Source organism: Oncorhynchus mykiss, chromosome 5 (genome assembly GCF_013265735.2).
Source record: "Oncorhynchus mykiss isolate Arlee chromosome 5, USDA_OmykA_1.1, whole genome shotgun sequence".
In the NCBI taxonomy this organism is placed as follows: Eukaryota; Metazoa; Chordata; class Actinopteri; order Salmoniformes; family Salmonidae; genus Oncorhynchus; species Oncorhynchus mykiss.
In genome coordinates this window covers 35,360,307-35,388,152 of record NC_048569.1, presented here as the reverse complement: position 1 = coordinate 35,388,152, position 27,846 = coordinate 35,360,307, and the positions used below count along the sequence as shown (strand labels likewise).

Genomic DNA, 27,846 nt, shown 5'->3' with positions numbered 1-27,846 from the left:
AAATATAATTGTGTGTTTGCAGTAAGCAAGCCTCAGTTTAGAGGAGTTGGCTCCCTAACCTCTCTGTTCCCATCACCAGACCAGTGAGCTGGGAAGACTTCCTGAGGGAGAGTGCCATCTACATCCTGGCTGCACGGCCCAACAGCTTGGCCATGCACATCCGCCTACCACTATAGCCCACGAGACCTCACCCTGCCTGGGAGAGCATATACCATGGCACTATAGGGGACAAACCTGAGCAAATAGAGGAATACTGCACCACTAAGAGACTGGACAGAACAAGCCATCAACAGATCTCCTGTTTCACACCACCGATCAACGACCCACTGACAACCACCGATCGACAACCACCGATCAACAACCCACTGACACCACCGATCAACGACCCACTGACACCACCGATCAACAACCCACTGACACCAACGACCCACTGACACCACCGATCAACGACCCACTGACACCAACGACCCACTGACACCACCGATCAACGACCCACTGACACAACCGATCAATGACCCACTGACACCAACGACCCACTGACACCAACGACCCACTGACACCACCGATCAACGACCCACTGACACCACCGATCAACGACCCACTGAAAACAACATTCAATGACCTACAAGTACTTACTGACAGTTAAATGACAACACAAGCTGACAACCCACTTGTTATAGACACTCATGAAACACTAAGGATAAAAAGGCAACGGCCCATTTTCACACACAAGCCAACAATTCAGTGGTGCTTTGAAGGCTCGGGGTTTCCCGGAGGGCTCACTTTTCCCTAAATCAGTGCTTCCCAACTCCCGGTTCTTGATTTCTCCCAACGGCACACATTTGTGTTGTTGCCCCGGACAAATTAAATCAGATGTTTTTGTCAAGGGCTTCATGATTAGTTGACAAGTAAAATCAGGTGTGTTTGTCTGGGGCCACAACACAAATATGTACCTTTTGGTGTACTTGAGGACCGGAGTTGGGGAAACTAAATGATTACTTTATACATTCCATTTGTCATGTTACAGTCTAAGACACCTTTTGTGTGATCAATTTTGAATTGGATAAGAATTGCATTGATAGCATAAGACTATCACATAACCTGCTATTGGTTCAAGCATCTTAATTGGATCATCTTCTGTATTGTATCATAATTGTTGAAAGTAAAATAGTATCTCTGTCATTGAGGGAGATTTTGAAGCCCCTTCAAATCTTGGTTGATGAACGGATAGACTTCTGTGTTAAGACTGACAGTGCAACTGCTTCCTGATCAGCACATGTACCAAACAGGAATGAAAGCTATGTGCATACGTAATATTATATATCGAGACATATGCCATATAAGTATAATAACATATATTATTATGCATTTAAAACACTGTATTTATTCTACCCTCCATTTTTACACTCACTTGTTTAAGATCCATGTGTTATCTTTAAGCGAAGACTATGATGAAGGTTGTGAATTTGTTGTTGTATTGGACACTAATCCAGTAGCTGGGCCTGTTCATTCACCTATAAGTATATTTGCTCCTGTACTGTAGTAGCCTTCTACAACCACTGCACATGACAAAGTGGAATACTCTACTGCTGCCATTCTAATATTTTATTTGAACACTGACATTTAGAATTGTACAGCTTTTGAGGGTTATTTATTGGAATTGAAATCATGCATTTAAAAGGGATTTCCGTAGGATGAGTGAGGTTGGAGCCCACACATTCGGCCTTCATGATACTTGCAGTAGCATTGCTTCAGACTCGACTTATACATTAACTGTGAAATGTATTGGCTTTATGGAGTGGCATTACAGTTTGGGTTAGTTAGGGGAACATGTTGATACATTTTCCCAGGTGCTACAGTATATCATGTTTATGCTCATGTAATGAAGGTCTAATGTCTGGTACTTGAATGTTAAGATGGTAAAGGCTGGGGAATATGTGACAGTGCTGAAATAAATGCATGGCATTAACCCTCCTAATGGGCTCTATGTATTACGTGTTTCTTTGCTAAGTGTCCAATGCTCAGGGAACAAACGTTAGTGTCTTTACTAGATTCCATTTGCTCTATCAAGATAAATGTAAACGTGAAAAACTGTAAATAAATTCCAAGAGTACTATATAGATAGTGACTAACCATTGTGTCCTAAGCAGCTCACTGGAGTGTTGTTGAGTGGAGTGGCTCATTGAAACCCCTCAGGTGTTCATGTGGCGCCAGTGAGCGTGAAAGGCACAGAGTGATCCACATTATTCCTGGCTTGGTGGTTTTCTAAGAAGCCCTACCTTGCATTGGGAGTAAAATGGTTACTGCGAGTGGTTACTGCCACCAACACCACTGAACACTATCCCCGGGAGTTTGTCAAGACTGCAAGACTGTTCTTCTGAAAAATAAAGATTGGATCCATCTCTAAATGGAGTTTTAAGCTTGTGTATATTTTCTTAGATGAGCGTTTATAACGCTTTCATAACAGATTAAGTGATGATATTCTGTTTATTGGCCGCTCCGAAGAAACTCAACTAATCTATGTGAGAATGTTGTTAATTGACTACAGCTCACCATAGTGCCCTCCAAGCTCATCACTAAATTAAGGACCCTGGGATTAAATGGCTCCCTCTGCAACTGGATCCTGGACTTCCAGGCGGGCCGCCCCCAAGTGGTAAGGGTAGGCAAAAACACAAACACCACGCTGACCCTCAACACTGTGGCCCCTCAGGGGTGCATGCTTAGTCCCCTCTTGTACCCCCTGTTCACCAACGACTCCATGACTCCAACAACACCGTTAAGTTTGGCGACACAACACAACGGCAGTAGGCCTACCACCGATGACAATGAGACCTACAGGGAGAGGGTCAGAGACCCATCAACATCGACAGGGCTGTAGTGGAGCAGGTTGAGAGATTCAAGTTCATCTGTGGCCATATCACTAAGGAATAATCATGCTCCATACAGACCAACACAGTCGTGAAGAGAGCATGACAATGCCTCTTCCCCCTCAGGAGGCTGAAAAGATTCAGCATGGGCCCTCAGATCCTCAGAACGTTGTAAAGCTGCACCATTGAGAGCATCTTGACTGGCTACATTACCGCTTGGTATGGCAACTTGCATCACTGTGGCCGAGCTCGCTGCCATCCAGGACAGGACCTCTATACCAAGCGGTGTCAGAACAAGGCCATAATAATTGTCAGACTCCAGCCACCCAATTCATACTGTTCTCTCTGCAAGCGGTACCGATGTACCAAGTCTGGAACCAACAGGACCCTGAACAGCTTCTACCCCCAAGCCATAAGACTGCTAAATAGTTAGCCCGGGGAACTATTTTGCACAAACTCTTTTTACTCATCACGCTGCTGTTATTGTTTATATATCCTGTTGGTTAGTCACTTTATCCCTACCTATATGTACATACAGTTGAAATCAGAAGTTTACATACACTTAGGTTGGAGTTATTAAAACTCATTTTCAACCACTCCACAAATTTCTTGTTAACAAACTATAGTTTTGGCAAGTTTTTGCACTTTGTGCATAACACAAGTAATTTTTCCAACAATTGTTTACAGACAGATTATTTGACTTATAATTCACTGTATCACAATTCAACTGGGTCAGAGGTTTACATACACTAAGATAACTTGGAAAATTCTAATTCTAAGACAGCTTGGAAAATTCCAGAAAATGATGTCATGGCTTTAGAAGCTTCTGATAGGCTAATTGACATCATTTGAGTCAATTGGAGGTGTACCTGTGGATGTATTTCATGGCCTACCTTAAAACTCAGTGCCTCTTCGCTTGACATCATGGGAAAATCAGAAGAAATCAGCCAAGACCTCAGAAAAAAATTGTAGACCTCCACAAGTCTGGTTCATCCTTGGGAGCAATTTCCAAATGCATGAAGGTACCATGTTCATCTGTACAAACAATAGCATACAAGTATAAACACCATGGGACCACGCAGCTGTCATACCGCTCAGGAAGGAGACGCGTTCTGTCTCCTAGAGATGAACGTACTTGGGTGCGAAAAGTGAAAATGAATCCCAGAACTACAAAGGACCTTGTGAAGATGCTGGAGGAAACAGGTATAAAAGTCTCTATATCCACAGTAAAACAAGTCCTATATTGACATAACCTGAAAGGCAGCTCAGCAAGGAAGAAGCCATTGCTCCAAAACCACCATAAAAAAGCCAGACTACGGTTTGCAACTGCACATGGGGACAAAGATGATTCTTTTTGGAGAAATGTCCTCTGGTCTGATGAAACAAAAATCGAACTGTTTGGCATTAATGACCATTGTTATGTTTGGAGAAGAAAGGGGGAGGATTGCAAGCCGAAGAACACCATCCCAACCGTGAAGCACGGGGGGCATCATGTTGTGGGTGTGCTTTGCTGCAGGAGGGACTGGTGCACTTCACAAAATAGATGGCTTCATGAGGCAGGAAGACATCTGAAGACATCAGTCAGGAAGTTAAAGCTTGGTCGCAAATGGATCTTCTAAATGGACAATGACCCCAAGCATACTTCCAAAGTTGTGGCAAAATGGCTTAAGAACAACAAAGTCAAGGTATTGGAGTGGCCATCACAAAGCCCTGACCTCAATCCTATGGAAAATTTGTGGGCAGAACTGACTCAGTTACACCATCTCTGTCAGGAGGAATGGGCCAAAATTAACCCAACTTATTGTGGGAAGCTTGTGGAAGGCTACCCGAAATGTTTAACTTGGGTCAAACTATTTAAAGGCAATGTTACCAAATACTAATTGAGTGTATGTAAACTTCTGACCCACTGGGGATGTGATGAAAGAAATTAAAGCTGAAATAGAGTGATTTATCTACTATTATTCTGACATTTCACATTCTTAAAATAAGGCGGTGATCCTAACTGACCTAATACAGGGAATTTTTACTAGGATTAAATGTCAGGAATTGTGAAAAACTGAGTTTAAATGTATTTGGCTAAGGTGAATGTAAACTTCAGAGTTCAACTGTATCTACCTTAATTACCTCACACCTCTGCACATCGACTTGGTACTGGTACCCTGTGCATATAGCCACGTTATTGTTACTCATTATGCATTCCTCATGTTATTATTTTTCTATTATTTAAAATATATATATATATCTTGGCATTGTTGGGAAAGGCTGGTAAGTAAGCATTTCCACAATTTTTTACAAAGTGTGACAAATACAATTTCATTTGAAGTTGAATTTGATTTAGCCTTTGTCCCAAAAATAACTCACAGCACTGCTATTCTTTACAACAGCAATGATCCACTCAGTGACAGCAGGGTCAGGGCCCATTCAAGCGAGAGTGTGTCTATGCAGAGTCTCTTGTGTGACTGAATGAAGGTCAGTGTAAATCAATGTGAAGGGTAACAAACGTCCCACTGAGCTCAGAGGAAGGACTGCTGACTGGCCTGGCCTCTAGGGGCATGCTGTGCCGTGTGATTGACAGACAGGGCACCACAGGGATGCTGGACCATCAACACCATCCTGCTCCCAGCTAGAAAGTAAAGATCATTATTTGACTAAAAGGCATTCGGGTGAAGGAAGATTGAATTCTAAACATGGGGCCATGTTACTATAATATAATGATTATGTTTTTAGATAGCTTGGTAATAATTAGCCTCCTACTGTCTGTGGGCATCACAACCCAGCATCCCTTTGAACAGCACTTTGATCCGAGACCTCATTATGAGCCACAGCAAAGGGCACAGGCTCCCTGTGCGGTAGCAAGCAAAACTGGAGGGTATCCGTATGTTTGTGAGGATGCCTTATGTATAGTGCCTTGCGAAAGTATTCGGCCCCCTTGAACTTTGCGACCTTTTGCCACATTTCAGGCTTCAAACATAAAGATATGAAACTGTATTTTTTTGTGAAGAATCAACAACAAGTGGGACACAATCATAAAGTGGAACGACATTTATTGGATATTTCAAACTTTTTTAACAAATCAAAAACTGAAAAATTGGGCGTGCAAAATTATTCAGCTCCCTTAAGTTAATACTTTGTAGCGCCACCTTTTGCTGCGATTACAGCTGTAAGTCGCTTGGGGTATGTCTCTATCAGTTTTGCACATCGAGAGACTGAAATGTATTCCCATTCCTCCTTGCAAAACAGCTCGAGCTCAGTGAGGTTGGATGGAGAGCATTTGTGAACAGCAGTTTTCAGTTCTTTCCACAGATTCTCGATTGGATTCAGGTCTGGACTTTGCCTTGGCCATTCTAACACCTGGATATGTTTATTTTTGAACCATTCCATTGTAGATTTTGCTTTATGTTTTGGATCATTGTCTTGTTGGAAGACAAATCTCCGTCCCAGTCTCAGGTCTTTTGCAGACTCCATCAGGTTTTCTTCCAGAATGGTCCTGTATTTGGCTCCATCCATCTTCCCATCAATTTTAACCACCTTCCCTGTCCCTGCTGAAGAAAAGCAAGCCCAAACCATGATGCTGCCACCACCATGTTTGACAGTGGGGATGGTGTGTTCAGCTGTGTTGCTTTTACGCCAAACATAACGTTTTACATTGTTGCCAAAAAGTTCAATTTTGGTTTCATCTGACCAGAGCACCTTCTTCCACATGTTTGGTGTGTCTCCCAGGTGGCACACCCAACACTTTTTATGGATATCTTTAAGAAATGGCTTTCTTCTTGCCACTCTTCCATAAAGGCCAGATTTGTGCAATATACGACTGATTGTTGTCCTATGGACAGAGTCTCCCACCTCAGCTGTAGATCTCTGCAGTTCATCCAGAGTGATCATGGGCCTCTTGGCTGCATCTCTGATCAGTCTTCTCCTTGTATGAGCTGAAAGTTTAGAGGGACGGCCAGGTCTTGGTAGATTTGCAGTGGTCTGATACTCCTTCCATTTCAATATTATCGCTTGCACAGTGCTCCTTGGGATGTTTAAAGCTTGGGAAATCTTTTTGTATCCAAATCCGGCTTTAAACTTCTTCACAACAGTATCTCGGACCTGCCTGGTGTGTTCCTTGTTCTTCATGATGCTCTCTGCGCTTTTAACGGACCTCTGAGACTATCACAGTGCAGGTGCATTTATACGGAGACTTGATTACACACAGGTGGATTGTATTTAACATCATTAGTCATTTAGGTCAACATTGGATCATTCAGAGATCCTCACTGAACTTCTGGAGAGAGTTTGCTGCACTGAAAGTAAAGGGGCTGAATAATTTTGCACGCCCAATTTTTCAGTTTTTGATTTGTTAAAAAAGTTTGAAATATCCAATAAATGTCGTTCCACTTCATGATTGTGTCTGACTTGTTGTTGATTCTTCACAAAAAAATACAGTTTTATATCTTTATGTTTGAAGCCTGAAATGTGGCAAAAGGTCGCAAAGTTCAAGGGGGCCGAATACTTTCGCAAGGCACTGTATATGTGTACCTGACCTATGCATGAGAGAGAGAGAGTGTGTACGTGTCTGTCTTGATAAGTGCATTTATTAGAAAAAAATGTTCACCTTTATTTAACTTGGTAGGCCAGTTGAGAACAAGTTCTCATTTACAACTGCGACCTGGTCAAGATAAGGCAAAGCAGTGGGACAAAAGCAACAACACAGAGTTACACATAAACAAAGGTACAGTCAATAACACAAAAGAAAAATCTATGTACAGTGTGTGCAAATGTAGAAGAGTAGGCAATAAATAGGCCCTAGAGGTGAAAATAAATACAATTTAGCATTAATACTGGAGTGATAGATGTGCAGATGATGATGTGCAAGTAGAGATATTGGGGTGCAAAAGAGCAAGAGGGTGTGCTATTTACAGATTGGCTATGTACAGGTACAGTGATTGGTAAGCTGCTCAGACAGCTGATGCTTAAAGTTTGAGAGGGAGATATAAGACTCCAGCTCCAGAGATATGTGTAACTGTGTATAATGAGTGTGTCTGTTTATGAGTGGATGAGTGTGTGTATCACAGGTGGCTGATGGCACCTTAATTGGGGATGATGGGCTCATAGTAATGACTGGAACGGAATGCTATGGACTGGTATCAAACGCATCTAACATGGTTTCCATGCGTTTGATACCATTCCATTCTCTCCATTTCAGGCATCATTATGAGACATCCTCCCTTCACTAGCCTTCTGTTTGTGTATTATGGAGGGAGGCTGGAAAGGGAGTAATTTGTACTGGCATATAGGACATGCAGAAGGTGAGGATAAAACAGGGACAGAATAATCTGCAGTCTCCTCTGTAGCTCTCCTCACACTCAGACGGACTGAAGATAGGGGCCCACCAGACAGTGCAGCCAGAGCTATTTCACAAGCTGCTGAGAGCTGTAGGGTGTTGGAAAAACCATATCAGGAGTTTCTAAGCAAGTGACCATTCTTGTTTGTTTGACTGCCCGTCATCATGATTGTAAAGTTGACTTGAAAGACCTCCATGAAAAACACAAGGACTACTAGTTTGACTTTCAGCACAGGGATTATACATTGTTATGTGACTGTAGATATACACAAGGAAAATGTTTGAAATAATGTCTAAATAATGCTTAAATAATGAGTGTTTAGCTAGGATGGTTATAACTTTTATGTCCTCGAAATCTAGCTTTCCCTGCTGGACTGAGCCTTGATAGCCCATTAAAGGTCGACACTTCCACCAGGTGGTAAGAAAGTGAAACTGCATGCGCTCTCTGACCGTCAAGAAAGAAAAGAGGCGGGGCGCCCTGGAATGATGAGGAAGGTTGTGTTGTCAACAACAGAACGTGGGAAAATTGTCAAATAAAAGACGAGCATTTTAGTGGTGTAAACTGACATCAATTCTAAGGTATGGTTTTCAATATTCATATTTCCTTCTCAGTTTGTGGTTCTTGTCAACGTTAAATCAGATATAGCCACAGAGGGAGCTAGCTGTTTACTTTAGCTCGCTAGCTATAGCGTCCTATGATCCATCGGTTGCAGCAGCTCGAAAAGAGCTTGCCCGATTTCCTACACAGCACGCATCTATTATCTGTTCCCGGTAAAACATTTAATATCCGATCATGTGGAAAAGTTTTACCCCAGGGACGCACACACAAATTATTTGACATAGATACTAAACATTGCTTGGTAACGTAAAGCGAACGTTAGCTAATGTTTTTAGCTAGCTACGTTAACACAGCACCCTAACCAGGGATACTAAACTGTCCGGTGTTTCCAGATGTCTAGTATGAAATATAACCAATAATTAATTACAATACGAGTTAAATAATTTTCCTTCCAAAAAACAAATTGCAATTATGTAGCGTATCTGGGCCCTGTTGCGGATGTATTTTCGTTGTTTAAAATAGTAGAATATAAAGTGTTTAAATAATCTCAAAACAATTTATCCATTCACCTGCAAGTAACGTTAAGGGTTATAAAAAGCGTCATTCCCGTATTGTTTACTGCGTTTCCCGGAATTGGAAGTTGATCCATTGATCAAAAAACGTCAGCCTGTTTTAAAGGTGAACTATGCAGAAACAAACACGAAGCGGCAAAGCGAGGCTCCACTTGATGGAAAATCTGTCTTCCTCAAGCAGTGTTTTTTCGCCCACCAAGCAAGGAGTTTTTGTATAGAGATCAATGTGATTGTTGAATTTGATCAACAACAAAAAACAAATGGTTTATTTGCTATTTATATCGGAGTTGTCTCGACAAGGCTATGCATATTCATGGCTGGGGCTGTTTGGGGGGAGAAAAGCATCGTGTCAGTATAGCCATCATTTTTTGGCAGAAATCGCTCTGCCATTTCCTGGTTGCTAAATTTCTAATAATTTGCCTGATTTTGGTGTATGTGACAAAACAAGCGTAGAGAATCTAAACTACTGTGAAATATATTTTCAATAACTGAAAATAAAGTATTTAGAACGTGAAGCATAGACATAGTTCACATAGGACATATCTACCACTTCTTAGACTGTCTTTCAAGGAGAATGAGAGGCCTATAACTCACATTTTCTATGTGAATTTGGTAGGGTTGCCTAAAAAGTTAGATATTGCAGCTTAAAGTAACTGTCCAGTGAACATTGTAACACTACAAAATGTGGAAAAGGGGTGTGAATACTTTTTGAAGGCACTGTAGCTAGCTATCATTATGGATTAAATCCATTTTAATTCAATCACTTTTTGATAGCACCCCTTTTTATTTGAACGAAACCTTTCCAATTTTAGAAATGCTCAGAAAGCGATTTTTTTGGGGGGGACCTGAATGCCAAAACGTGCAAGGGATAAAGCTGCCCAGTTGACCTATTTTGCATACCCCACCATACATACATACATACATACATGTCACTGCAAAAATCACATTTGAGATTTATATAATTTAAAAGCTTACAAACGGGGTTGTCAAACTATTTAATATATCTGTGTGTGTGTATATATTAGAGGTCGACCGATTAATCGGAATGGCCGATTTAATTAGGGACGATTTCAACAATCGAAAATCAACAATCATAACAATCGGAAATCGGTATTTTGGGGCACCGATTTAAAAACAAATATATATATTTGTTGTATTTTTTATATATACCTTTATTTAACTAGGCAAGTCAGTTAAGAACACATTCTTATTTTCAATGACGGCCTAGGAATGGTGGCTTAACTGCCTTGTTCAGGGGCAGAAGGACAGATTTTCATCTTGTCAGCTCGGGGGATCCAATCTTGCAACCTTACAGTTAACTAGTCCAACGGTCTAACCACCTGCCTCTCATTGCACTCCACGAGGAGCCTGCCTGTTACGCGAATGTAGTAGAATCCAAGGTAAGTTGCTAGCTAGTATTAAACTTAATCAATCATAATCACTAGTTATAACTACACATGGTGATGATATTACTCGTTTATCTAGCGTGTCCTGCGTTGCATATAATCGATGCAACGCTGGGGGATGATTTAACAAAAGCACATCTGGGGGAAAAAAACAATTGTTGGACGACTGTACCTAACCATAAACACCAATGCCTTTCTTAAAATCAATACACAGAAGTATATATTTTTTAAACCTGCATATTTAGCTAAAAGAAATCCAGGTTAGCAGGCAATATTAACCAGGTGAAATTGTGTCATTTCTCTTGTGTTCATTGCACGCAGAGTCAGGGTATAGTTTGGGCAGCCTGGCTCATTGCGAACTAATTTGACAGAATTTTACGTAATTATTACATAACGTTGAAGGTTGTGCAATGTAACAAGAATATTTAGACTTAGGGATGCCACCCGTTAGATATAATACCGAACGGTTCTGTATTTCACTAAAATAATAAACGTGTTGTTTTCGAAATGATAGTTTCCGAATTAGACCATATTAATGACCAAAGGCTCATATTTCTGTGTGTTATGTTATAATTAAGTCTATGATTTGATAGAGCAGTCTGATGGTAGGCAGCAGCAGGCTCGTAAGCATTCATTCAAACAGCACTTTTGTGCATTTTGCCAGCAGCTCTTCGCAAGCACAGCGATGTTTCTGACTTCAAGCCTATCAGCCTAATGACTGGTGTAACCGATGTGAAATGGCTAGCTAGTTAGCTGGGTGTGCGCTAATAGCGTTTCAAACGTCACTCGCTCTGAGACTTGGAGTAGTTATTCCCCTTGCTCTGCAAGGGCTGCGGCTTTTGTGGAGCCATGGGTAAACGCTGCTTCGAGTGTTGCTGTTGTCGATGTGTTTTTGGTTCGAGCCAAGGTAGGGGCGAGGAGAGGGACGGAAGCTATACTGTTACACTGGCAATACTATAGTGCCTATAAGAACATCCAATAGTCAAAGGTATATGAAATGCAAATGGTATAGAGAGAAATAGTCCTATAAATACTATATTAACTACAACCTAAAACCTCTTACCTTGGAATATTGAAGTCTAATGTTAAAAGGAACCACCAGCTTTCATATGTTCTCATGTTCTGAGCAAGGAACTCAAACGTTAGCTTTTTTAAATGGCACATATTGCACTTTTACTTCTCCAACACTTTGTTTTTGCATTATTTAAAACAAATTGAACATATTTTATTATTTATTAGAGGCTAAATAGATTTTTCTTGATGTATTATATTAAGTTAAAATAAGTGTTCATTCAGTATTGTTGTAATTGTCATTATTACAAATTTAAAAAACGGCCGATTAATCGGTATCGGCTTTTTTGGTCCTCCAATAATCGGTATCGGTGTTGAAAAATCATAATCGGTCGACCTCTAATATACAGTGGGGCAAAAAAGTATTTAGTCAGCCACCAATTGTGCAAGTTCTTTCACTTAAAGATGAGAGAGGCCTGTAATTTTCATCATAGGTACACTTCAACTATGACAGAAAAAATTAGAAAAAAAATCCAGAAAATCACATTGTAGGATTTTTAATGAATTTATTTGCAAATTATGGTGGAAAATAAGTATTTGGTCAATAACAAAAGTTTATCTCAATACTTTGTCATATACCCTTTGTTGGCAATGACAGAGGTCAAATGTTTTCTGTAAGTCTTCACAAGGTTTTCACACACTGTTGCTGGTATTTTGGCCCATTCCTCCATGCAGATATCCTCTAGAGCAGTGATGTTTTGGGGCTGTTGCTGGGCAACACGGACTTTCAACTCCCTCCAAAGATTTTCTATGGGGTTGAGATCTGGAGACTGGATAGGCCACTCCAGGACCTTGAAATAGTTCTTACGAAGCCACTTATTCGTTGCCCGGGCGGTGTGTTTGGGATCATTGTCATGCTGAAAGACCCAGCCACGTTTCATCCTCAATGCCCTTGCTGATGGAAGGAGGTTTTCACTCAAAATCTCACGATACATGGCCCCATTCATTCTTTCCTTTACCCGGATCAGTCGTCCTTGTCCCTTTGCAGAAAAACAGCCCCAAAGCATGATATTTCCACCCCCATGCTTCACAGTAGGTATGGTGTTCTTTGGATGCAACTCAGCATTCTTTGTCCTCCAAACACAACGAGTTGAGTTTACCAAAAAGTTATATTTTGGTTTCATCTGACCATATGACATTCTCCCAATCTTCGTCTGGATCATCCAAATGCTCTCTAGCAAACTTCAGACGGGCCTGGACATGTACTGGCTTAAGCAGGGGGACACGTCTGGCACTGCAGGATTTGAGTCCCTGGCGGCGTAGTGTGTTACTGATGGTAGGCTTTGTTACTTTGGTCCCAGCTCTCTGCAGGTCATTCACTAGGTTCCCCCGTGTGGTTCTGGGATTTTTGCTCACCATTCTTGTGATCATTTTGACCCCACGGGGTGAGATCTTGCGTGGAGCCCCAGATCAAGCGAGATTATCAGTGGTCTTGTATGTCTTCCATTTTCTAATAATTGCTCCCACAGTTGATTTCTTCAAACCAAGCTACTTACCTATTGCAGATTCAGTCTTCCCAGCCTGGTGCAGGTCTACAATTTTGTTTCTGGTGTCCTTTGACAGCTCTTTGGTCTTGTCCATAATGGAGTTTGGAGTGTGACTGTTTGAGGTTGTGGACATGTGTCTTTTATACTGATAACAAGTTCAAACAGGTGCCATTAATACAGGTAACGAGTGGAGGACAGAGAAGCCTCTTAAAGAATAAGTTACAGGTCTGTGAGAGCCAGAAACCGTGCTTGTTTGTGTGTAAATCTGTCCTTTAGTCTGATGAGTCCAAATTTGAGATTTTTGGTTTCAACAGGTGAAGGGATTATCTTCACATGGGTAGTTCCCACCTTGAAGCATGGAGGAGGAGGTGTGATTGTCAGGGTGTCCTTTGCTGGTGACACTGTCAGTGATTTTTTTTTTTTTAATTCAAGGCACACTTAACCAGCATGGCTACCACAGCATTCTGCAGCGATACGCCATCCATCTGGTTTGCGCTTAGTGGGACTATAATTTGTTTTTTCAAGGACAATGACCCAACACACCTCCAGACTATTTGACCAAGAAGGAGAGTGATGGAGTGCTGCATCAGATGACCTGGCCTCCACAATCCCCTGACCTCAACCCAATTGAGTTGGTTTGGGATGATTTGGACCGCAGAGTGAAGGAAAAGCAGCCAACAAGTTCTCAGCATATGTGGGAACTCCTTCAAGACTGTTGGAAAAGCATTTCAGGTGAAGAGCTTTGAGGGAATGCCACGGGTGTGCAAAGCTGTCATCAAGGCAAAGGGTGGCTACTTTGAAGAATCTAAAATCTATTTTGATTTTTTTAACACTTATTTGGCTACTACATGATTCCATATGTATTATTTCATAGTTTTGATGTCTTCACTGTTATTCTGCAATGTAGAATATAGTCAAATTAAAGAAATTCCCTTAAATGAGTAGGTGTGTCTGAACTTTTGACTGGTACTGTATATATGTATATACACAGTGCATTTGGAAAGTATTCAGACCACTTGGCTTTTTCCACATTTTGTTACATTACAGCCTTATTCTGAAATGGATAAAGAAAATAAAAAAATACTCATCAATCTACACACAATACCCCATAATGACAAAGCAAAAACAGGTTTTTAGAAATGTTTGCAATTTTATTAAATATAAAAAACAGAAATACCTTGTTTACATAAGTATTCAGACCCTTTGCTATGAAACTTGAAATTGAGCTCAGGTGCATCCCGTTTCCTTTGATCACCCTTGAGATGTTTCTACAATTTGATTGAAGTCCACCTGTGGTAAAATTCAACTGATTGGACATGATTTGGAAAGGCACACACCTGTCTATATAAGGTCCCACAATTGACAGTGCATGTCAGAGCAAAAACCAAACCATGAGGTCGAAGGAATTGTCCGTAAAGCTCCGAGACAGAATTGTGCCGAGTCACATATTTGGGGAAGGGTACCCTCATTATTAAATGGAAGAAGTTTGGAGCCACCAAGACTCTTCCTAGAGGTGACCGCTTGGCCAAACAGCAATCGGGGGAGAAAGGCCTTGGTCATGAAGGTGACCAAGAACTCGATGGTCACTCTGACATTGAATCATAGAAATATAGATCATAGAATAGACATGACCATTTAAGTTGACATTCGCCGGCACCTTTATCTCCTGAATGTTTTGGCATTCATGTCCAAAAATAATCTTTCTGACCACTTCTTCCATGGGAAAACATGTATGCAAAGTTTTGTTTAAATTAAAAGGGATACTGTGAAAAAATGATTAAATTCAAATGCATTTACCCTACGCATAGTCATTGGATGTGCCCACGTTCTCTGTCCATGATGTCCCTTATTGATTTTAGTTTATTTTACTGTTCCATTAGTTTAAGCAATTTTCCAACCTTTGTCCACAGTGATTTTGGCTTATTGACACAGCAGGGGACCATGGGGAACACTAACACCGGTATGGGTACGGGACACAGGCGAGACAGCCGTGCCAAGGAGGGCGACAGGCCTAAAATCCTCATGGACAGTCCAGAGGATGCTGATATGTTCCATGGAGAGGACATCAAGGTCAGTTTTACAGGAGTGAACCTCTGTAATTATGTAGGGTGTCCAACCACTCTGGCCCAGAGAAAATGTGCTTTGGTGATAAAATGTAACTTCCTTATGTTTATAAAATACATTTTACCAAGACAAATATGATTATTCATGTTCTGAATTGTTGGGGTCGTTCTCTATCATATCATTAACATTCTATCCAAAAAGATAACCTAATACATCCGATAATAAGCACCGAGCTCTGTTGACAGTGGTGCAGGTTTCTCGTAATAACTGTTGAGGATTTTACATTTTGTGGTCGTCAACTTCAAATTTATTTCAGTGGGTCTTAAAAAGCTAATTGAGCATGACATGAGCTGAATGAAATGTAAAAGGCTTTGAAAATAAAAAGCTGGGTATGAGCTCAGTGCTCTGTTGACATTTCACAGAGATACGCTTGTTTTTGTGAGAAATATTCTAAAAAGAACGTGAATCTTAAAAGAAAATACTACATATCATGTGTCCTATCCATCTTACCTTTATTGTTTTGTGTCCTGTGGATTGTCAGGTAGACAGTAGCCTTAATTCTTGCACAGAATCCCGCCTAGCTGACTTGATGCCATTTTTCCAGATTTATTACCACTTATTTTCTCTGTCCTCCATTTAGTCACCCTGTAGGATGCCAAACTAATTCTGTCTGTCCTTCAAGGGTAAAAACTTCAATAACTTTTGAATGGATTAAGATGGAGACATTAGGTTTGGACCATTGGTTTTCTTAGAGGATTGTCTACAGTATTAACGTAGTATTTTACCCCTTGGTCAAAACACACACAGAGAGACTCATCTCTCCCTCTTCCCTTGTCTCCTAGGCTTCACTAGAGAAAGAGGAGTACCTTGCATGGCGGCAGGACCTGGAGGCTGATAAAGGGCCCACACTGGACCGCCCCACTGTGTTCCGCTGGACTGGAAGCGGAAAGGAGGTCTTTCTGTCCGGTTCCTTCAACAACTGGGCCAACAAGATTCCCCTAACCAGGAGGTGGGTTAGCAGCCATGAGAAGGGCATCATACTTATAACATTATCGTTGACCTGCCTTTGGTGCAATTCACACAGTGTTGTGAGTGAGTATACACTGAATGTACGAAACATTAGGAACACCTGCTCTTTCCATGACATCGACTGACCAGGTGAAAGCTATGATCCCTTATTGATGTCACCTGTAAAATCCACTTCAATCAGTGTAGATGAAGACTGGTTATAGAAGGATTTTTAAGGCTTTAGACAATTGAGACATGGATTGTGTATGTGTGCCATTCAGAGGGTGAATGGGCAAGACAAAAGATTTAAGTGCCTTTGAACAGGGTATGTTAGTAGGTGCAAGGCGCACTGGTTTTATTCTGTCAAGAACTGGAACACTGCTGGGTTTTTCACGCTCAACAGTTTCCTGTGTTTATCAAGAATGGTCCACCACCCAAAGGACATCCAGCCAACTTGACAGAACTGTGGTATGCATTGGAGTCAACATGGGCCAGTATCCCTGTGGAACACTTTCGACACCTTGTAAAAGGGGGTGTAACTCAATATTAGGAAGGTGTTCTTAATGTTTTATACACTCAGTGTAGACTGTATGTATGCCCTTACTGTTTATTTACATTTTATTTTAGGGGGGTAGATCAGCTTTAAAATTGCAGATAGATTGTGGTCGGGTGATTGTGGAGGCCAGTTCATCGTATGCAGCATTCCATCACTCTCCTTCTTGGTCAAATAGCCCTTACACAGCCTGGAGGTGTGTTGGAATATTGTCCTGTTGAAAAACAAATGATTGTCCCACTAAGCGCAAACCAGATGGGATGGTGTATCGCCGTAGAATTCTGTGGTAGCCATGCTGGTTAAGTGTGCCTTGAATTCTAAATAAATCATGACAGTGTCACCAGCAAAGCACCCCCACACCATCACACCTCCTCCATGCTTCACGGTGGGAACCACACATGCAGAGATCATCCATTCACCTACTCTGCGACTCACAAAGAGACAGCGGTTGGAACCAGAAATCTCAAATCAGACCAAAGGACAGATTTCCACCGGTCTAATGTCCATTGCTCGTGTTTCTTGGCCCAAGAAATTATCTTCTTATTGGTGTCCTTTAATAGTGGTTTCTTAGCAGTGTCGTGTCTTTACTATCATTAAATGAAGACTTTTAGTTTTTATCAAAGATTCCCTGTAATTATTATTACGCGGTTAAACTGATTAATCATGTAACTGTAATTATCGAGGAAGTCGGGGCACCAAGGAAAATATTCAGATTACAAAGTTATAATTTTCCTAATATAACTTTTCAGATATTTTCATATCTGATCAATAGTCTTCTGATTAATTATTTATTTATTTTACCTCATGTTAGTCTCATTCCAAACGTCGGAATTTGTTGGTTATCTGCACGAACCCAGTCTTCACTATGAGTCATCCATACATCAATTGTCTTAAATCATTTATTTATTAACTAACTAAACAATCACAGAAATGCATAAACAAACAAACAAAGTAAATATGGTTACAAGAAATGATAGGGGAATATACGAAAGGGAAGTGGGGGTCGACTGAGAAGACAACACACAGTTGATCATTGAAATGCTAATCCTTTGCACATGAACGCTCACTCATTCGGGAACAATTGCAATCAATATATATATTTACGCTCAGGGTGTCGTCGGGATCTCTGCTGAAAAGTTAGTTTCTGTTGGAGAGTTTCCGTCCTCTCTCTCTCTCTCTCTCTCTCTCTCTCTCTGTCGTGGTTAGAGGGGATAGTTCAGAGTGACATTCATTCATGTTGTTGTAGAATGGATGTTTCGGCGGTTGTCGTTCTTCGCGTTCAATGATACCAAATTCCTAGCTGCAGACTAGTAATTAATATCAAAGACTTATTCTTATTCTGTCGGTATCGATAGTCTAAGAGTTTAACCACGTGGTATGGTTAAAAGATTCAGCAATGGTCTGCAACCTTTGTCCTCTCGTGATTGAGAGAAAACATGGTCTGTTACCTTTGTTCTCTCGTAATGGAGAAAAACATGGTCTCGTGAGAACTTCTCAAAGTTGGGGTTTTATTCAGGAGTTGCAGAAAAGGGCCTGTCCCAGGATGCCCGACCCTAACTGGGCTCATGGACGGTCCTCTGATTTAGTTAAACTCAAAAGGGAATTGGAGTTTCCTTCATTAAAAAGTCCAAAATCACATTACACAATTTTACAAATAGTATCATCCTCACTCATTCATCTTATACAACAATTAGATGTAAACCTCATATCTGAGGCTATTATATAAACAGCATTATGGTAATGTGGCCACACCGTCTCTCATGAGTTTTTCAAACTTGTACCAAACGGACCAGTTCGTAGTTGGATTCTTCACCGATCTTTTATACCTTCTCCGGAACATAAATGTTGTTTGGACCTCAAGTTCTGTGAGGTGGAAGAAATTCCTTTGTTCTCTATGAAACTTCACTCTGTCTCTATACTGTGTGGCCATGGGGCAGGATCTTCCTGGAATTTACGACCTCTCTGACCACAGCAGCCTAGTTGTAGGAGGCAGGGAGAGGGGGATGGGGCTTGCTGTACCCAAAGAGGGCAACGTCATGACAGTAGCAATTAGACCATGAAGGCCTGATTCACGCTGTCTCCTCTGAACAGTTGATGTTGAGATGTGTCTGTTACTTGAACTCTGTGAAGCATTTATTACCTCTGCAGCAGAGGTAATTCTGGGTCTCCCATTCCTGTGGTAGTCCTCATGAGAGCCAGTTTCATTATAGCGCTTGATGGTTTTTGCGACTCAACTTGCAGGAACTTTAAACATTCTTTGAATTTTCCAGATTGAATGACCATGTCTTAAAGTAATGATGGACTGTTGTTTCTCTTTACTTATTTGAGCTGTTTTTCCATAATATGGACTTGGTCTTTTAACAAATAGGGCTATCTTCTGTATAACAACTCTAACTTGTCACAACACAACTGATTGGATCAAATATTTCACAAATTAACTTTAACAAGGCACCCCTGTTAATTGAAATGCATTTCAGGTGACTACCTGAAATGGTTGAGAGAATGCCAAGAGTGTGCAAAGCTGTCATCAAGGCAAAGGGTGGCTACTTTTTAAGAATCGGTTTCAGAGGAAGGCCCAAAAAATGGCCAGACTCCAACCACCCTAGTCATAGACTGTTCTCTCTGCTACCGCACGGCAAGTCTTGGTCCAAAAGACTCCTTAACAGCTCCTACCCCCAAGCCATATGACTCCTGAACAGCTAATCAAATGGCTATCTGGACTATTTGCATTGTCGTCGTCCCCCCACCCACACCCCGATTTTTATGCTGCTGCTACTCTCTGTTTATTATCCATGCATATTCACTTTACCTCTACCTACATGTACATATTACCTCAACTACCCGGACTAACCGGTGCCCCTCACATTGACTCGGTACCGGTACCCCCTGTATGTAGCCTCGCTGCTGTTATCTTATTGATTGTCCTTAATTATTTTATACATTTACTTCAGTTTATTTTAGTAAATACTTTTTTTAAAAATCCTTAACTGCATTTTTGGTTAAGGGCTTGTAAGTAAGCATTTCACTGTAAGGTGTAATGTGACAAATACAATTTGATTTGAATTCTTCAGCCATACCTGAGACCAAAAACAAGCTACATATGGACAGTACCAAAACATATGATCTGATGATTCTGTCTATTCGCGGCAAAATCTTCAGAGCTGGGATGGTTGTATCCCCCATATATATAACATTATATATGTTGCAAGAGTTTTGTCAAATCATTTAAATTGAATAACTCTTAGGTTTTGAAACCGGCATCCTTTTGTGTATCAGTTCATGAACCATGTGCCATGGAATCAGTGCGTCAAAAATCTCTTCCCAACTATTTTGCCATCTATACAACACAGCTGTCAATTCTTTGGTCCTTTAATGAAACTGGTATACATTTTATTTATCACAGTTTTCTTTAACCAATTATGGTCTTTAATTCAGGGCCGACAAACAAAGTTCCTTACTTTCTCCCCCTTTCACTTTCCTCCTCCATTTTTGTGGTAATGTTGCAATCAGTTGGTTGTAATTTTGGACAGAGCAGACATTTCCATTTAAAAAAAATATGTATTAATATATTTGAGTTTAACTATAATATTTGTTGTAATATTTGTTCTGTCTTTTCCGGGTGGATTAAACTGAAATTGCACCCAACTTTCTATGGCTTGTTCTAAAAATAGTGATATTTTGGAAATTATTTCATTTTCAAACAAGTGATTCTTGAACACTGGGTGAGCCATTCTTACCTATCTGATAGAGAACCAGCTTTTGTATGAATGAAGACCTTTAGTGAGAGGTATAATGCTTTAATATTTAATCATTTCTGCCCCCGAATTCATAAAGCTTAATATTAGTTTGTTCTCTATTTCAGTCAGAACAACTTTGTGGCAATTGTGGATCTGCCTGAAGGGGAGCATCAGTATAAGTTCTATGTGGACGGCACATGGACCCATGACCCAGCTGAGGTGAGCAGCATGTTTTGGGGACCAGAACGACCTCTGTTTTACATGTTGTAATGGCTTTATAGGAACAACTGTCTCCTCAGCTATTTACACAGGCATATGGGAGTGAATGACTGGAACAGATTTGATGTTTATGAGTTCTCTGTTTGATTGCTGGTTTTGTGGTCCTCCAGCCTGTTGTAACCAACCAGCTAGGGACAGTCAACAATGTCATCCAAGTGAAGAAGACTGACTTTGAGGTGTTTGATGCACTTATGGTGGACTCACAGAAATGCTCTGATATGTCAGGTCAGTGTCAAGGTCAGTATCCATAACGTGTTCATCCCTTCAAGTTATGCTACTGTATTGGAAAATGTCTCCATGGCGTTAGAAAGTTAGATTTCAACTTGCAATAGCAAAATATTAACTAGACAAATCTTGGTGTTCGCTCTCCCATTGTATTTATTAACTTGCCCCTCCTCCCATCTGTTTGTGAGTTAGACCTGTCTAGCTCTCCTCCCGGACCATACCATCAGGACCCTTACACACCCAAGCAGGAAGAAAAGTTCAAGTCTCCGCCCATTCTCCCACCTCACTTGCTACAGGTCATCCTAAACAAGGACACAGGAATCTCTGTGAGTACAAGACGCTAACAACTGAATCTAAACCCTCATGGGAATACCAATGATGAAGACATGAGAGCTATTCATGTAATTGACAGTAATGTGTATGCACTGGAGTAAGATGTATTCTCTCTCCCTCTTCAGTGTGACCCTGCATTGCTCCCAGAACCCAATCATGTCATGCTCAATCACCTCTACGCCTTGTCCATCAAGGTAAGACCACAGGGAGATCAGAAAGATTAAATCAAAGCCATGGAGCCTTAGTAGATTGATTCAACGTCTGCAAGAGGTAACAGAAGGACTCCCAGAAGAGTTACTTTTGGAGAGGTGAAGGTAAATGTCAAGTATGTGCTAATGGAGTTGTATATTTCTCTCTCCTCTTAGGATGGTGTGATGGTGCTTAGTGCGACTCATCGCTACAAGAAGAAGTATGTCACCACCCTGCTGTATAAGCCGATCTGACCAGAGGTCTATGGCGTCTCTGCCTTTGCACCGCAGACACCACAGCTTCTCACAGCACAGCCTCCAGCATTACACCTGTACATATCTCAGTTTAGAGTTATTTCTATCACCCCAATCTTCCTCAGTCTGCCTTTCCTCTTGTTCAATGACTGCCATCCCATTTGCTGATCACCAACCTTGCTTTGTTATAGACATAGAGGAGTACTAGGTAGCAGAATAGTTACGCATAGGAAGGATAGAGACGTTTTAGGGGTGGTGGTGAATTCTGACTGATAATACGTAAGGGTTGTGTTGTGACCTGTGCTTGATGACAGGAGGTCCCTTCATCAGACAAGAACAGGAAATAGTATAACAGGAAGTAGTAGGTAAGATGCAGTATCATGGAAAACCATACAGTGTTTGATTTTGGACGGATGCCCCAGTGTTGCTGTACAGTAGTAATAATCATGGATTTTGCCAGTGGAGTTTTTTTTTCCTGCCTTTTTATTGTGATTTTCTCTTCAGCCTCTGTTACTTGCCATTTGGCCAGTGTGCCTTTGTATCATTATGCTTCACCAGCTATATCCATTTGCGTATCAGTGCACATGTTTAATTTAAATAGTAGTAAGTTAAGTAATCATTAGATAGTGCTGTGTATATTTTCTAAATGACTATATATGGTCTAAAACACCTCCCCTACATGTGAATCCAAGGGACCAACTCAGTGCGGTGACAGACAAGCAGAGTTGGAGATGGATTAATGAGGCTTGAAGCTCCTTTGACATCCTTGTTAATGTAACCCTCTTGGACCATGTTGTGTACATTTGTCTTCTTTGTTTCCAGATTTCTATCCCAATAAAGATAATTGATTTTATAGCATTCTTATTGTGTGGTATCTCTGAAATAAAGGGTCTACCAGTATGGGTAGGAATACAACTCTTGTAGATGGGCGTAGCCCCTTGACTATCAATTTGAGTGTCACATATGGGAGATCTAATCTAAATGTATTCCTCCTCTTTGTTTGATCTGATTTCCACAGTATTCGTTGAACCAAAATATTGTGAATCTATTGAAGTGTTATACTAGTATTCTTTCATGTTCAAGTAATAGGTAACATTTTGTTGAGGCATGGCCCTATTAATCCTAGGGGAAGGAGCCAGATGGCATTCTAAAAGTGTGAAGATAGCAATATGTCAGCGGGAAAAAATGATCTTCCCCAATGCACTATGAACATTTCTTTCCTGGACATGTTTTGGGGTGAAAAGGATAGAGACCTTGAGAGTCATTGCAGGAGTACACACAGCCCTAATTTCCAGACACATATTTCTCACCATGTCTTTCCCCATACAACCACAACATATATGTTTAATCTACATGAGTATACATGTGTGATTTTGATGTATTGTTGCATCAACTTTAAAAAAAAAACTGCATTTGGACAACTAGTAATGTGACTCTTTTTGGTTTGCCCTGAGCTCAATTGCAGTGAAAGTTGTCATATGTTTCCAAACACTCACCCAATTGGTGGAAATTCAACAGTGTTACCTTGTCTTCTTATCTAGTAGTGTGTCTGTTCGTTGTGTCATGCCATGTTATCACAAAGCTATTCTGGGAACACATCCGCCTGAGTCTGGGACACTATAAATTCACTAAAACTACTGTACTGTATCTCGAACATTACTTTTTGAATAAATGTATATCAATCAAATCAAATTTGATTGGTCGTATACACATATTTAGTAGATGTTATTGCGGGTGTAGCGAAATACTTGTGTTCCTAGCTCCAACAGCGCAGAAAAATCTAACAATACACAGAAATCTAAAAAGTAAAATAATGGAATGAAGAAATATTAGGATGAGCAATGTCAGAGTCCAGAGTGTGTGTGTGTGTGTGTATATATATATATATATATACACATACAGTTGGAGTCATTCTTTAGACTAGTGGAGTATCTGGAGCATCATCATTTGTGGGTTCGATTAAAGGCTCAAAATGGCCAGAAACAAAGAACTTTCTTCTGAAACTCATCCGTCTATTCTTGTTCTGTGAAATGAAGGCTATTCCATGCGAGAAATTGCCAAGAAACTGAAGATCTCGTACAACGCTGTGTTCTACTCCCTTCAGAGAACAGCGCAAACTGGCTCTAACCAGAATAGAAAGATGAGTGGGAGGCCCCGGTGCACAACTGAGCAGGAGGACAAGTATATTAGAGTATCTAGTTTGAGAAACAGACACCTCACAAGTCCTCACCTGGCAGCTTCATTAAATAGTACTCGCAAAACAAAACAGTCTCAATGTCAACAGTGAAGAGGAGAAACTGGGATGCTGGCCTTCTAGGCAGAGTTGCAAAGAAAAAGACACATCTCAGACTGGCCAACAAAAAGAAAATATTAAGATGGGCAAAAGAACACAGACACTGGACAGAGGAACTATTCACTGTTGACATTGAAACTGGTGTTTTGTAGATTTCTATCGGTCTAATGACCATTGCTTGTGTTTCTTGGCCCAAGAAAGTCTATTATTCTCATTTGTGTCCTTTAGTAGTGGTTTCTTTGCAGCAATTTGACCATGGAGGCCTGATTCACACTGTCTCCTCTAAACAGTCGATGTTAAGATGTGTCTGTTACTTGAACTCTGAATAATTTATTTCGGCTGCAATCTGAGGTGCAGTTAACTCTAATTAACTTATCCTCTGCAGCAGAGGTAACTCTGGGTCTTCCTTTCCTGTGGCGGTTCTGAGAGCCAATTTCATCATAGCGCTTGATGGTTTTTGCAACTGCACTTGAAGAAACTTTCAAAGTTCTTTAAATTTTCCAGATTGACTGACCTTCATATCTTAAAGTAATGATGGACTGTCATTTCTCTTAGCTTATTTGAGACAAGACAAGCTCAGTTGTGTCTGTCTGGACTGGACTGTATGTTCTCCTGCGATCTCAGGTGTGGCTGGAAGTAAGGAACTTAACCCCAATCGCTCTGCTTAAGAGCGTCTGCTAAATGACTAAAATCTCAGACATGACCATATGTGTCCGGAAAGAGGGGCTGCATGTTCTCCTGTAAACAGTATCTGCCACAATGTCTACTACTGGTTTGTCTTGGAAAGCGCCTCAAGGTCGCTGAGTTACAAGTAATATAAGTAGACCCTATTTCAGAGATTTACTGTAGGTCCAGAACTTCACTTCTCATTGGCTGACAACATGAACACCCTTCAAGCAGTTTTCCTTGTGGCTTTGGGCCTCTCTGTTGGTGACTAGCAGCTTCATACGATCTAATTATAATCGGGAAAGTTTACCTGCAACAGTTTCAATTGCATTTTGTCATGCATAAGTCTCGATCATTATCATCATCCTCGTTAGCATTATCCAATATTTGTGAATATGTTAAATGTATTCAATGGATGAAGAAAACAAGTAAAGGGGTCAAATCTTAATATTTATATTCATCTGATCTGACCCATCCTTTATCATCTTTCTTACAGCCCAGGCAACCAACCTTAACAACAGGGCCCTGTGGCAGTTCAGAGACATGATCCCCTGCACCATGCCTGATAGTTGGCCCATCTTGGACTACACTGACTACAGATGCTACTGTGGCAAGTGAGGCTCTGGTCCCCTGTGGACGATCTGGACAGGTCAGGGGTTAAGGGTCAAGGGACAAGGGTTGGGAATATGGCGATAGGGTTAAAACCATTCCAGTCCACACACATTCTATCCCAACCACTAATGAATCTGTGTTGACTTGACATCAATGAAGGTTTTGCTTTAAAGTGTTGTTTCTTTGTTACTTATTGCTGCCACCAAAGTACTGACCAAAGTGTTGCCAGTGTGTGTTATTCTGATATTGTCTCAGAGTTAGTGTGTCCTATGGTATCATCCAACGGGTGCTGTGAGGTCCATGGCAAGTGCTACAGCACAATGATGCCATGCAGCACAATGAATGATGGGCCATCATTGACAATACTTACACCGAGTCCTATGCCCATGACTATGACCAGAGCCTCAGAAAGGTCACTTGATGCTCCAAAGAGTCCCCTTCCCTCTCACCTTATTCACGACAATGATTAGCGATGTACTGCATTATTTATAGTACTGCTCATGGTTTTCATCACACTCTTTACCTTGCTCTTTCCATGTCACTCTCTTTCTCTACCCTCCTTATTGTTCTTTCTCTCACATCCTCAGGCAACAATGACGGTTGTGAGAGGTTCATCTGCGAGTGTGACAGGAAATAAGGCCTACAGTGGACCCTGCTCCTGCTGGATATCACACAACATAGTTCAGATAGCTCCTTCACAGTGGTGTAAATGACTTAAGTGAAAATACTTTAAAGTAATACTAAAGTAGTTTTTTGGGGTATCTATACTTTACTATTTATATTTTTGCCAACTTTTACTTCACTACATTCCTAAAAAAAATGATGTACTTTTTACTCCATACATTTTCCCTGACACCCAAAAGTGCTTGTTACATATTGACAGGAAAGTGGTCCAATTCTGACACTTATCAAGAGAACATCCCTGGTTATCCCTACTGCCTCGGATCTGGCGGACTCACTAAACACAAATGCTTCATTTGTAAATTATGTCTGAGTGTTGGAGGGTGCCCCTGGCCATCTGTAAAAAAAAAAATTGAATACAGGTTTGCTTAATATAAGGAATTTGAAATGGTTTATACTTTTACTTTTGATACCTACAGTAAGTACATTTTAGCAATTCCATTTACTTTTGATACTTAAGTATATTTAAAACCAAATACTTTTAGACTTTTACTCAAGTAGTATTTTACTTGGTGACTTTCACTAGAGTCATTTTCTGGTATCTTTACTTTTCCTCAAGTATGACAATTTAGTACTTTTCCCACCACTGCTCCTTCAGTGCTCCAGGTAGCTCCTTGTTCAATTGCTTTCCCCCACTAAAACCACCTTATCTTTTCAAGTCATTACTTTTGAGTTGAATCTATTTGGTTGTCAGCTTTTGATGTTACCTGTTGTGTACTATATCTGGTTGTGACCTACCAGCCAGTAACTCGCTCCTACCAACCAGTAACTCGCTCCTACCAGCCAGTAACTCGCTCCTACCAACCAGTAACTCGCTCCTACCAGCCAGTAACTCGCTCCTACCAGCCAGTAACTCGCTCCTACCAGCCAGTAACTCGCTCCTACCAACCAGTAACTCGCTCCTACCAGCGAGTAACTCGCTCCTACCAACCAGTAACACACTTCGTTCTACTGTACTCTTGGATTTATTTATATTTGAGATTGTGTGGATGATAAACTAAGTAACAGATGAAACTTAATCAAGATTGAGAAACTCGCACTAGTGTCACTGTCTCTCTATTTGGATAACTGTCCACTATGGAAGTAAAGAAAGAGGGAGCCAAAGAGATTATAATTCAAACAGGGCCCAAATATTGTACTATGCAGGCCAACATTCAAACCCCCAGTAGAGGGAACCAATGTTTTCATATGTCCTAGTGACAAGTCCTGCACTTTGAGAGGAACATGGACAACATATTTGAACACCTGCCAAACTGTGGAACGCAATGTTACCAGTTCTCTGTTTGTCTGCCCAGGCCCATCTCAGGTGTGCTGCTGACAAAAGAGCTCACAGACAAAAGAGTGTTCCCCCCTCTTCCTCTTGTCATGGTGAAGAGCGGCAGCAATAAGCGACAAAAACACTTCACACAGCAACATAAACCCTCTGTTTAGCGAGTGGTTCATAAATGTTAGAAGCATTCAGGTGGGACAACACTAGACTCAACAGGGGAGCTTTCAGAATGGCACTGTGAAGCAGACTGGTTGGCGGACAAATTACCGGCCTGCATTTTAGAAAAAGACCACCGACTGACATTTCATTGGGAGAGCTTTACACGTGTCCAGACATTTTAACTTGGCATAATTATTGGGTAATATGTTGTGTTTCTGTTCTTTGGAACAGCATG

General features: G+C 40.9%; 2 protein-coding genes across 6 annotated transcripts in view; both read left to right on the top strand.

Moving 5' to 3' along the window:
- phf24 (PHD finger protein 24) overlaps window positions 1–1,981 on the top strand; it is a 40,375-nt gene extending 38,394 nt beyond the window's left edge. For all 3 annotated transcript variants that reach the window (XM_036977341.1, XM_036977340.1, XM_036977342.1), the window contains one exon: window positions 80–1,981. In XM_036977341.1, the coding sequence (XP_036833236.1) occupies window positions 80–176 (97 nt within the window). In that variant the 3' untranslated portion in view covers window positions 177–1,981. The remainder of the gene's footprint in view (window positions 1–79) is intronic.
- Window positions 1,982–8,052: 6,071 nt separating this feature from the next.
- On the top strand, window positions 8,053–22,788 carry prkab1a (protein kinase, AMP-activated, beta 1 non-catalytic subunit, a). 3 transcript variants are annotated; one of them, XM_021602560.2, is made up of 9 exons: window positions 8,053–8,158; window positions 8,554–8,772; window positions 15,199–15,358; window positions 16,195–16,361; window positions 20,776–20,869; window positions 21,040–21,154; window positions 21,347–21,480; window positions 21,613–21,681; window positions 21,853–22,788. In XM_021602560.2, the coding sequence occupies exons 3-9, from the start codon at window positions 15,230–15,232 to the stop codon at window positions 21,928–21,930; spliced, it is 786 nt and encodes a 261-aa protein (XP_021458235.2). In that variant the 5' UTR covers window positions 8,053–8,158; window positions 8,554–8,772; window positions 15,199–15,229; the 3' UTR covers window positions 21,931–22,788. The 3 variants fall into 3 exon arrangements, with proteins under 3 accessions (XP_021458235.2, XP_036833234.1, XP_021458234.2); XM_036977339.1 differs by having other exon boundaries at window positions 8,058–8,158; window positions 21,040–21,166; XM_021602559.2 differs by lacking the exon at window positions 8,053–8,158 and having other exon boundaries at window positions 8,553–8,772; window positions 21,040–21,166.
- Window positions 22,789–27,846: the final 5,058 nt, after the last annotated feature.